The following is an 11,823-nucleotide window of genomic DNA, read 5'->3' on the forward strand; positions in this document are numbered from 1 at the left end:
TAAAATAGATCCTAAGGGATCTAATATTGTCATATTAGACATTAGAAGTTGTCAAAGTGAAACACTGATGCTGGCAGCTCTGGCTGTGTTACATCACACTGTAATGTCAGTATCACACACTGACTTTGCACTTTGAAGCAGACCTTTATCCTTCTCTTTAACTAAGCAGCCAAGTATGTGGACATTCAGGATGTGAAGGCCCGCTCAAGTGCTCTCGTTATCAGTTCACCTCTCACACAGATAATGTCTCTCAAAAAATTACTTAACTACTTGTAGTAGAAACTGATTCTGAATTCTTATATTCAGCTTTTTTTTTAGTTTTTAACACTAAGTTGGACATTTCCATTTTTATAAAGATTGTTTAAAGTTACTCCAGATTGCCAAAGGAATTTAGTTATGTAAGGTTTGTAAAACATGGGCCAAGGGTTCACTAACCCTCAGGCTAATCCATTTCCACACTGAACACAGCAAGACTTCAGACTTGGCCTTGGAATTAACCCCTTTTATGCTTTGTAAAGATGCATTACATCCTTATCTAATATAGTATGCATGTGTAGTTAGCATGTTTTGAAAGACAGAAGAAATAGAAGCCTAATAAGATGTTTCATTTCATCCCTGCTTCTCTGTTATTCATTGAAAAGTGTTAAAAACAGGTTTATATTTCTGTTTCAGATTAGTACTGACACACAGAGGAGGATGTCTGTGACTGTGAGGAATCTTTTTCAACATATAGTTGAGCCTCTGGACCCTGCAGACCCAACGCAGCAATTTTACAATCTTTCCAAACTTGGAGATCCCAGATATGGTAACATCGGTTCTTTCTGTATATGAATACCCTCTTGTCAGGGTATTTGGACAGTGACTAGTAGTCATTGTATCTCAGAGAGGTTCATTGTCTATCTGTTCCTCAGACCGTCTGCCGTTCTCTGTGCGCGTCCTGCTGGAGTCTGCTGTCAGGAACTGTGATGAGTTTCTGGTGAAGAAGTCAGATGTGGAAAGCATCCTTAACTGGAAGCAGACCCAGACTCAAACTGTGGAGGTGCCATTCAGACCAGCTCGTGTCATCCTGCAGGACTTCACGTAAGTGGACACTGTTCATTTGCATCAGAATGTTATTGAGTTCCTCCGTTAGGTTTTAAGCAACAGATGGAAGAATTGACAAAGTACTGTTGTGTTGAATGATATTTTTTAACCCATATAACTTATTTTCAGATAACTTTATCACTTAAACACATATGGATCACAGTCACAGGCAGTGCCACTCATTCTGTGATATTAGTAATACAGGCTGTGTTCTGTATCGCATACTTTTTGTTCATTTGTTCATTTCACCACCGTAAGCTGTCTCAGATGTCATTTCCCTGAGTTTGATCGTACATCCAGCGGGCCTCACAACCACACAAGTCGGTTATAATGACAAACTGCTGTAAGGGTCAGACCCTGGTGAGGACGACGAGCATGCAGTCAGCATGCTAATGGCACGCTCCCTTCAAACTTGTGACATCTGTGTCATTGTGTTGTGTGATCAGACTGCACATTCTATAAAGGACTTTTATTGTGACCATCCCAAGGCACACCTCTGTAGTAATAATGCTGTTTAAATCAGCATCCTGACATGCCACACCTGCTGGATGAATTAACTTGGAAAAGGAGAAGTGCTCACTAGCACAGATTTGAACAAATTTGAGACTAAAATTTGAGAAAAATACATCTACTGAGTGCATAAACACTATTACTTAAACCTATGAAAATGGGAGCAAAAACTAAAGTATTGCATTTCAGTTTTTGTTCAGTATTAATTATCCTGAGGTAAGTGATGATTAATAAAGTGTGAATGGGTATTCTTGTGAGCGTACATGTCTCTCAACTCTTGCAGTGGTGTCCCTGCTGTGGTGGACTTTGCTGCCATGCGTGATGCGGTGATGAAACTCCGTGGTGACCCAGAGAAGATTAATCCTGTGTGTCCTGCTGACCTCGTCATCGATCACTCCATCCAAGTGGACTTTAACAGGAAGTAAGACCAGGTTCTTTCCACCATGGCGCCATTACCTCATGTATTACTTTCCATCTTGATACAGTGGCATGCAAAAGTTTGGGCACCTTGTTGATGTGAATAGTTAAGTAAGTAGAAGATGAGCTGATCTTCAAAAGGCATAAGGATGAAGATGACACAATTCTTCAATATTTAAAGCAAGGTTACTTTAATTTGAATCTTTTACAGTTTCAAAATAACAAAAAAGGCCAGAAGCAAAAGTTTTGGCACCCTGCATGGTCAGTACTTAGTAGCGCCCCCTTTGGCAAGTATTACAGCTTCTGAATACTTTTTGTAACCAGCTTAGCTTGAAAGAGTCTTTCAGTTCTTGTTTAGAGGATTTTCACCCATTCCTTCTGCAAAAGGCTTCTAGCTCTGAGATTCTTGGGCCATCTTGCATGCACTGTTCTTTTGAGGTCTATCCACAGATTTTTATTGATGTTTAGCTTGGGGGGACTGTGAGGGCCATGGCAAAACCCTTGCTCATCTTGACGTAGTCCATGGCGGATTTCGAGGAGTGTTTGGGATCATTGTCCTGTTGTAGAAGCCATCCACTCTTCATCTTCAGCTTTTTACAGATGGTGTAATGTTTGCTTCCAGACTTTGCTGGAATTTAACTGAATCCATTTTCCCCTCTATCTGAGAAATGTTCCCCATGCCACTGGCTGCAACACAAGCCCAAAGCACGATCGATCCACCCCTATGTTTAACAGTTGGACAGGTGTTCTTTTGATGAAAAACTGAACCCTTTTTTCTTCAAACATATCTTTGCTCATTGCGTCCAAAAATGTCTATTTTAGCTTCATCAGTCCACAGGACTTGTTTCCAAAAAGCATCAGGCTTGTACAGATTGTTCCTTTACAAACTTCTGATCCTGAACTTTGTGGTGAGGACATTGGAAAGGTTTTCTTCTGATGACTCTTCCATGCAGGTCATATTTGTACAGGTGTCACTACACAGTAGAACAGTGCACCACCACTCCAGAGTCCGATAAATTGTCCTGCAGGTCTTTTTACAGTCAAACGACGATTTAATTTGCCTTTCTAACAAACTGAGGAAACAGCTACCTACAAACACTTTGCTATTTTCCTATATTTTTCTCCTGCTTTGTGGGATTCAGTTATTTTAGTTTTCAGAGTTCTAGGCAGCTGTTTAGAGGAGCCCATGGCTGTTGATTTTTGGTACAAGGTTTCAGGAGTCAAAATATTTATAAAGCTTTGAAATTTGCATCACCTGGCTTTTCTAACGATGACTGTGAACAAGCCAGAGCCCTAACAAGCTAATTATGGTCTCTGAGAGACCATATGAGCTGAGAGCTCATATGTATTGGCGGCCCAAACCTTTTCATAGTGCTCCTTTCCTTTTTTAACTTTAAAATTGTACAAAACAAAACTAATACACTGATCTTGCTTAAAATGTTCAAAAGCATGTTTCATCTTTAACTTCTTACCTTTTGGAGATCAATTCATCTTCTACTCACTTAACTGTTCACAGTAAACAAAATTTTGCCCAAGGGTACCCAAACTTGTGGATGCCACAGTACATTTTGATCCTTTCCTAAGCTTGCTGTGACTCTTAACAACTGTGTGATACTAGTATCTTTCTCTACAACGTATACACACTGGCTCTTTTTCTTATAGGTCTGACAGCCTTCAGAAAAACCAGGATTTGGAGTTTGACCGCAACAGAGAGAGATTTCAGTTCTTAAAGGTATGACATTTGAACATACTCAATGTCTGATGCTTGGGTTACTAAAAAAAGTCTTACAGCACATTATAATTGCAAAGTTTTCTTTTTTCCCCTCTGTTTTTTTTTTTTTTTTTCAAAAACAAAGTAATATAGCAATTAAAAGTAAAATATTTGTTGTATGACTATTCATATATGCAGAGATGGCTTTAGTGTTATAATAGATAAAAAATAATTTAACATTTATACTTATTTTTATTTATACTTTATAGTATATATATATACTTTATATACTTAAAATTTCAGCTCTTGAGAACACCTGCATTGTAAACAACATTAGGCAGGAAGAATTAAACAAATATTGATTTTTTTCATTTACGCGGGAATTATAAAAACCTTGGGGTGTTTCCACCGAAATTACCTAGGGAAAAAACTTTCCCTCAACCCCAAACTTTCCCTGAAAAAAGTACCTAGTAGGGAGGTAAGACTTATCAGATTCCCCGGAATTCTTGAGGGGCGGGGCTGTTTGCTGAAGAACGCTAATTAGTGGAACGCACACTTGCAGCGTTCCACACTTCCTGGCACAGGCAGCCGCTGCAAACTTTATTTCATTTCTACAAGCTTCACTTCGTTTGTGTTTTGATTAAGGATGGGTACGAAACATGGTACTAAATTAGCCCTGGGGCTAAATTATCAAAGACCATAGTAGTGATAAGCGCTGGCAGTATCGGTTCTTTTATCGGTACTTTTACACATTTTGATTTAATTCATTATCATCCTGCAGTCTCTCCTCTGCACTCTGTGCTGGCGCTGAACTGCTCCACATACACAAACATTCACATACACATGCCTACACGACAAGGTAACCTGTGAACAGCTGAGCGGCTGCGGTGGAAACAAAGTGAAGATAACTCAAAAATTACTCAAGTTGATGGCAGCTACACTCGTTACTATAAGTGACATTAAACCTTAATGAGTAAGAAGCCAATACTTTATCAATACATGTGTTCAGCAAGAATAAACATGTAAACATGCAGACAGCAATATTCAGTATGCTCCCTCCACAGTCTCTCGTCCACCGACACTTAAGTTATGTAGTACATGCTAGTTTAGGCAGCACGCTAGTTCAGCTGATAGCGAATTGTTACAAAAAAGCTCAAATGACAGCTGTCTGTATGTAGACTAACTTAGTTTGACACTTATCTTAAAACACTTTTAAACGTAGCTGCTGGCGGAGACAAACAGCCCCTCCTCTCTACACCAGCACTAATGTTACAATGTTACCAGCCAGAAAGCTGGCGGAGCTAAATATAATGCACACGCCGAATCATCTACGTCATAAGCCTGATTTGAATACATTTTCTGGAACTTTGTGGCGCAATGGAAATGCAAACCACACTGATTACCAGGAATTCTTTTACCCAGGTAAATAAATTCCTTGAAGTAAAGGTTCCTGGAAATGTTGGTGGAAAACGGGCTATGGATTACATCAATCCATTCTTCAATCATGGGTGTGTCTGTTGACATCCATTTTCTCATGAGAGCTTTCTTACTCGCTGTCAGTAAAATATTAAACATGTATTTATTTGAAAATCCGTCAACAATGTCTAGTCTCAGACCCACGTACAACGTCACAAAACTAATCAGAATCGGAACTTTAAGCAACTTTTCTGTTCTTTAGCTCAGGAGCAGTAGGCAGTGCCAGAACACATGGTAATGGTTTGGGTTTTTTCCCCCGCAGGACCTCCAACATGAGATGTTTTTCTTTAAGAAATTATTTTGTGCATGAAGACATTTTTTAACATGTTGTCTCTCCTTTTTCAGTGGGGCTCCAAAGCCTTCAGGAACATGCGAATCATTCCTCCTGGTTCAGGGATTGTTCACCAGGTCAACCTGGAGTACCTGGCCAGAGTGGTGTTTAACCATGATGGGTACTTCTACCCTGACAGCCTGGTGGGCACTGACTCCCACACCACAATGATTGATGGACTGGGAGTCCTGGGCTGGGGTAAGACAGTGATCATAAGTAGGTCATCATCATCAGTAGAAGTCCTTCGTAAGGCTCAGTGCATACTGCAGCGTAATGGATAAACCTCTAGCCAATGATAACATGATTAACATAAGTCCCGTTTCCACCAAACACTTTCTGTAAGGTATCTTTGGAACCAGAAGTAACCCTTCACACATAGTACCTAGGTCTGTTTAGCGTTTCCATCGCAACCAGTACTCTTAAATGTGGGTGGGGTTGTGTCACTCACAGCTCCATCCAGCACTCACTGTATTTCCTCTAAAATAGTGACACAGATAGAAGTCTGCATCTCATTTATTGTCCACAGAATGGGATTGCACGCTGACATTTTAAGAACAAAACAGAACAGGAGTGAGAGTCTCTCTACATGTGATATGTAAGAATAGCGCGTTTGTGCATTTAGTCCTTCTCAGGCTAGTGCAGGGGTTTAGTGTTGCCGCAGCCCACCGGAACGATGTTCCGCAATGCTTTTTTTCCCCCCAAGTGAGAATTAGAATATATGCAGTTCACAAAATCCAGTAACAAGTAATATATATTTTTAAACATTTGAAGATCCACTCATTACTTAAAGTGCATGTCATCTAAGAGAGACAATAAAAACTAATGGAATTGTCAAAGTTGTCATATTGGAATTTAAGTTGTGTTGATTGACTCATGTCATTAACTCATGCATTGAGTAACATTACAAGTAAATGTAACAGTTGCCAGCAGTCGGCCCAGGGGATTGAGGTTTTTTTTTTTCAGCTTGCAGCTGCTGCTAGAGGCTGCAAAACATTTCATTTTATAATTATAGTTTACTCATGTCTGTAAAACCTTTCACGGTATGAACAGTGGTTACATAAGCTTCAAAACCAGCCACAACTCAGCCCTGAGCAGAGTTACAATCCTCTATTGACCAGTCAATGGACTGCAGTGTTCACAGCTCCACCTTTTAGTACCAGTTCTGTTTGCTACTGTATGTACCCCAACAGAGGTGTGACCAAAATTGGGGATGGTAAGGAACAGTTCTATTGGTGCCATCCACAACTTTTCACAGTAGAAATGGAAAAAATGCATTCTGAACGGTACTGGACTGCTTGGTGGAAATGGTGCTATGAATACAGAAACATAGATGCCTTATTTGGCCGCTGAATCATGTGTCAACAGGTCAGACTTGGTCTGTAAACAAATGCAAGCAAACTGGGGAGCTGCATTTGTCTTGTTTAGAAAAAAAAAACCCATAATGTTTTTTTTCCTCAGCCAATTGTAGTGAGTGGTTTTATATACATGGGTTTATGATCTACATGCAATAGAAAAAAGGTTTTGTCTGTAGTTAAATAGAATCTTAATATTCAGGCTTTAGTCACTGCTGGATGCCCTATAGAGGAGTGTGTGTCAGGCTTATATGAACTGAATTACTTATGCATTTAAACATGATTGAATGTCATGAGGAATTATAAAAAACCCTGTCTGTCAAACATGAATTCGGCCACGGTTAAGTACTTGTGGAGATGTCCCTATATAGTTTAATTTAATGTGGCAATAGACAACTTACCAACTTGCTAGCACGCTATCCAGCTAACATTTTCTACTTAATAGTGTTAACTGCTTGACCATACCAGAATATGATGACTTTCTCTGCTGTTCATTTTAGAAAGGAAACATATTCTTCGTTTATAGTACATATTGGCATTCAAATAGGTTCCCGTCTCCATCCAGGCAGGAGGCAGGCTACCTAACATTACCCGGCCAGCTACGTTAGCCCGGTAGCTACATTAGCTATGGCTAACGCTGGCAACCAGAAACAATACTCTGTGATTTATTGGTCGTTTGATTATCCGAATAAAGCTTTCTTGCCGTGGCCTTTCTTAAATGAGTAGCAGTAAAAGTTACCACATTCCGTTAATATCAAGGACTTGATGGCAGCCAGTGTTAGCTAGCTACTGTGCTAGCAAGTAGATAAGTTGTCCACATCCATATAAAATTACATTATAAATTGATGTCTGACCATGGAAAATAACCCAAATTTATGCTTGACAAATGTGAGTTTTTTACAATTCCTTATGACAATTTTACAAAACGTAAGAAATTCAGTTTATGTAAGCCTAACACACATTCCTCTATTGATCGTCCAGCAGTAATTTTAGCCTAAATATTCAGATTCTATTTAACTACGGTCAAAACTTTTTTTCCACTGCATGTAGATCATATACCAATGTAGATTTTAAAAGTACTCATTGCCACTGTTTGGGGAAAAAAAAACAAAAACATTACAAGTTGTTGTTGTTTTTAATCAAGAAAAATTGCAGCTCTCCTGTTTACTTGCATTTGTGTACAGGCATGTCTGACCTCGCCAATATGGCCGCACCGCTAACGCGTCGCTGCAATGGGCTGACACAGTCAATGCTGCGTCTGCATATATATGTCTGTGGTGACAATCTTACTTGAATTGATCATTGATGATGAGGTTCTAAATTAGATCTGTCATAAATTCATCAGGTGTTGGTGGAATTGAGGCAGAGGCTGTTATGCTGGGTCAGCCAATAAGCATGGTACTGCCTGAGGTGGTGGGATACAAGCTGTCCGGGATCCCAGACAAGTTCATTACCTCCACTGACATTGTCCTCACTGTTACTAAGGTAATTACAATCACTTTAACAGCTTGAACGATTTACCAATCTAACTTTCAAAGTAAGATAATAAGTAAGAGGTATGTGGAGACATGTTGATTCTTTGGAGTAATTCCTTTGTATTCAGCATCACAATCTGACATCCTTTCCCCTCCACATCACAGCACCTCCGTCAAGTTGGTGTTGTAGGAAAGTTTGTCGAGTTTTTCGGCCCTGGTGTTGCTCAGCTGTCCATCGCTGACAGAGCCACCATCTCCAACATGTGTCCAGAGTATGGAGCCACAGCAGCTTTCTTCCCCGTGGACGAGGTCAGCATTCAGTACCTGGAGCAGACAGGTGAGTGCCAGGCTGTACGGTATGGAGATAATACTGCATACTAGTTCAGGTGGCTTTACTGTATGTCTTGAGAAAGGTCCTAATGACTGAAATGTCAACACTTTTTTTTTTAAATGAATTAAATCAAAGGTTATAAGTGCATACAGGAATTCACCTGTTTTCTTTGAAATCTGATCTTTGTGAAATTGGATTCCCTACATCACAAGTGAGACAAAACAAGTGGTGTGTGTGTTGCCTTCCACTCATGAGGTGGCTTTATTTTCATGTTCTAAGCTATGCATTTGACTTGACATATAACTGATAGACGTATTCAACTTAACATGTTTACTTCAGCCCCATCAGTGTACGCAAGATCTGATTTCCACCATGTTGGGATTTTTTAAAGCAGCAAGCACTTAGCAGTATACCAACACTCCACAAATGTCGAAAAGTACTGTTACAGAGCTACTTTGCATTGTTCAATAACTGACTTAAGATTTTGTGTCTCGGTGACTTGTGGGAACAGCAAATTTTGGAACTAGTTTCATTTTAGCTCAGTGTAAGAGCCTTTACTTTTGTTTCCTTTCACTCATCATGGGCCAGAAAGAAAGGAGAGAGAACGACACAGGTGATGTTACTTGAGGTAACAGCCTCTTGTTACATTACTGTAAGTACAATACATCTTCCAAACAAGTGTCATTTATTATTGCAATTAACCTAAAACCAAAGATAGACTGATGTCGACCCCAAACTAGTTGAGCCAAAGCTGACAGGCTCGTCCTCCTCCAACAAGCGTTAGTTGTGGTTCAACTATTTAAAAGTATCTTTATGTTCAGATCTTTTGTAGCTTTGAACTGAATCTCTGTGGTTTGAAGTTTAGTTTCTCTTCTGCGTTGCTGTTTGTACTTTCAGATATCTTCTTTATTTAGCCATTTCATGTTCACTTTCAGATAAAGAAAAGTAAAGTGCAGATGAAACCTCCATATTTCCTGTTTTTGCTGCTTCACAATAAAAGTGATTAAATAACAAAACAATGCTAGACTTGTATTGTGAAAAATTCATAGGAAATGAAACATCCACTGATTTACAGCTGCTTAACTTCAGACCAGCAAGATGGTCTGTGTATGTGTTATTTATTGTAGAGCTGTAACTTTACATTCTGTTTTTATGTATTCAGCAGTATTTAATTTCATCACTTTGATGTTCTAAATGAAGAGTCAAAAAGAGATGAGTATTTTTTATTGTTGTTACAAGAGTCTTTTAAGTTTAAGTCTAGCACTTTGATATGTCTTATGCCAATGTTGGATTTTTAAAGACTTGGACACAAAACGGACCAGAACAAGTGAAATGTACAGAAAAACATTTCAATTCTATGTTAGAATCCTTTCCATAATGTTGTCTGTTTTGCTGCTGCTGGCTGCAGCGCTCTCTCAATACGAGACCAATTCCAAAAATAGTTGTTCCCACGAGTCACTTAAAAACAAAAACATGGGAAATAGGGTCCCAGGTTGAAAAATACCTCAGTTTCCCTTTAAGACATCTCTTGGATTAATTACAAAAAAGGTTATTCAAGGTTTGTTCCATGTTTTTGTATTCAGGGCGAGAAGCAGAGAAGCTGGCCTTCATTTCAAAGTACCTGAAGGCAGTGGGCATGTTCAGAGACTACAATGATGTCTCTCAGGATCCAGATTTCACTCAGGTCTGTCTCTACAGCATTTTTACCTTTTTGCAGTTTTTGTCAGAAATTGTTCAGCCCAGGCTGATTAACAATACCTTAACAGAGCAAAACATCCCCATCCCCATAATGGTCATAACAGCATACCAGGGTATCAAGATTTGATTCTTCTTTTTTTTTTTATGCAAGCTGTAACATCATACCAAGCACAAAAATGTGATGAATATCATAAAGTAGATAAAATAAAGATGAGATGTTTAAATATGCAAGATAAATGTATAAGCAGAAAAGTAGGAATTGCCTAGTTATGACCATGCGGCATGGCAGTGGCAGTGGTCAGCATTGTGGCCTCACAGCAAGAGGGTTCGATCTCCCCACTCCCGTGGTTCAAACCTGGGGTGGTGTAGCCCTTCTGTGCAGAGCTTGCCTGTTCTCCCCGTGACAGCATGGGTTTTCTCCAGGTACTCCGGTTTCCTCCCACAGTCCAAAGACATGCAGGTTAACTGGTGACTCTAAATTGGCCGTAGGTGTGAATGTGAGTGTGAATAGTTGTCTGTCTCTGTGTGTCAGCCCTGTAACAGTGTGGCAACCTGTCCAGGCAGGGTGTAACCCACCTTTAGCCCAATGTCAGTAGGGTTAGGCTCCAGCCCCCCGCAACTCCTTATAGGAGAAGCGGTTATGCAAAATGAATGAATGATAAAGCAAATATGTAAAATGAACCACCAATACTAGTACATCCTGATCTTTTTTTCTCACCATCAGGTTGTAGAGCTGGATCTGAGTACAGTGCTCCCCTGCTGCAGCGGACCCAAAAGACCTCAGGACAGAATCTCTGTGTCCAACATGAAAACCGACTTTGAAGACTGCCTGGGAGCAAAGGTAGGTGTAGATTATGGGGGGGACATGTCCTTCTTTAAATTTAAATCGTTTACATTTGTCCTCAAAATACATCCATTATTGTGGCAGAGCCTTCTTAATTTTAATGTAATTTCCACAACGAATTGGTGTACAACAATTCACCAGAATGCGAATTAAGTGTTGATCAAAATTGCCAGGGGGAGGAACCCCAATCTGGGGTTGGGCCGGTTATATAGAATTTTACACACTTGACTCAGTAGCTGTTCCGGAATGGAACAAAATGACACTGTGCTAAACTTAAACTAGCATCCAACTATTATTGCCAAGTTGCTATCTTCTTACATTTGCATTGTATGGATAATTCTTCAATTCAGCTTTATGAATCAGCTGTTTCTCGTTCATTGCATTGCTTTCAAAGCAAGCCACAGGTAGCCTAAAATTTGTAACAAGCCGTCCTACAGAAGTTGAGCTCTGAAGGGCAACGCATTCCATGCAGCCAGTTAGAACACCTATTATGTCGGCCTCACATCCAAAATGTTGACATATTGGTGCAGTTTTGGTTTTCTTGAAAGACTAACTCTGCTTTGTCTTCTCTCATCACCCCAGTCAACTCATGAAC

General features: G+C 39.8%; 1 protein-coding gene across 2 annotated transcripts in view; it reads left to right on the plus strand.

Moving 5' to 3' along the window:
- aco1 (aconitase 1, soluble) overlaps nucleotides 1-11,823 on the plus strand; it is a 37,223-nt gene that overhangs the window by 3,711 nt on the left and 21,689 nt on the right. For both annotated transcript variants that reach the window (XM_049568819.1, XM_049568818.1), the window contains exons 2-10: nucleotides 673-805; nucleotides 912-1,080; nucleotides 1,877-2,014; nucleotides 3,673-3,742; nucleotides 5,543-5,726; nucleotides 8,226-8,365; nucleotides 8,521-8,692; nucleotides 10,270-10,370; nucleotides 11,109-11,225. In XM_049568819.1, coding sequence (XP_049424776.1) covers nucleotides 697-805; nucleotides 912-1,080; nucleotides 1,877-2,014; nucleotides 3,673-3,742; nucleotides 5,543-5,726; nucleotides 8,226-8,365; nucleotides 8,521-8,692; nucleotides 10,270-10,370; nucleotides 11,109-11,225 — 1,200 coding nt within the window. In that variant the 5' untranslated portion in view covers nucleotides 673-696. The remainder of the gene's footprint in view (nucleotides 1-672; nucleotides 806-911; nucleotides 1,081-1,876; nucleotides 2,015-3,672; nucleotides 3,743-5,542; nucleotides 5,727-8,225; nucleotides 8,366-8,520; nucleotides 8,693-10,269; nucleotides 10,371-11,108; nucleotides 11,226-11,823) is intronic.

The sequence above is a fragment of the Epinephelus fuscoguttatus genome, linkage group LG23 (genome assembly GCF_011397635.1).
Source record: "Epinephelus fuscoguttatus linkage group LG23, E.fuscoguttatus.final_Chr_v1".
NCBI lineage: Eukaryota > Metazoa > Chordata > Actinopteri > Perciformes > Serranidae > Epinephelus > Epinephelus fuscoguttatus.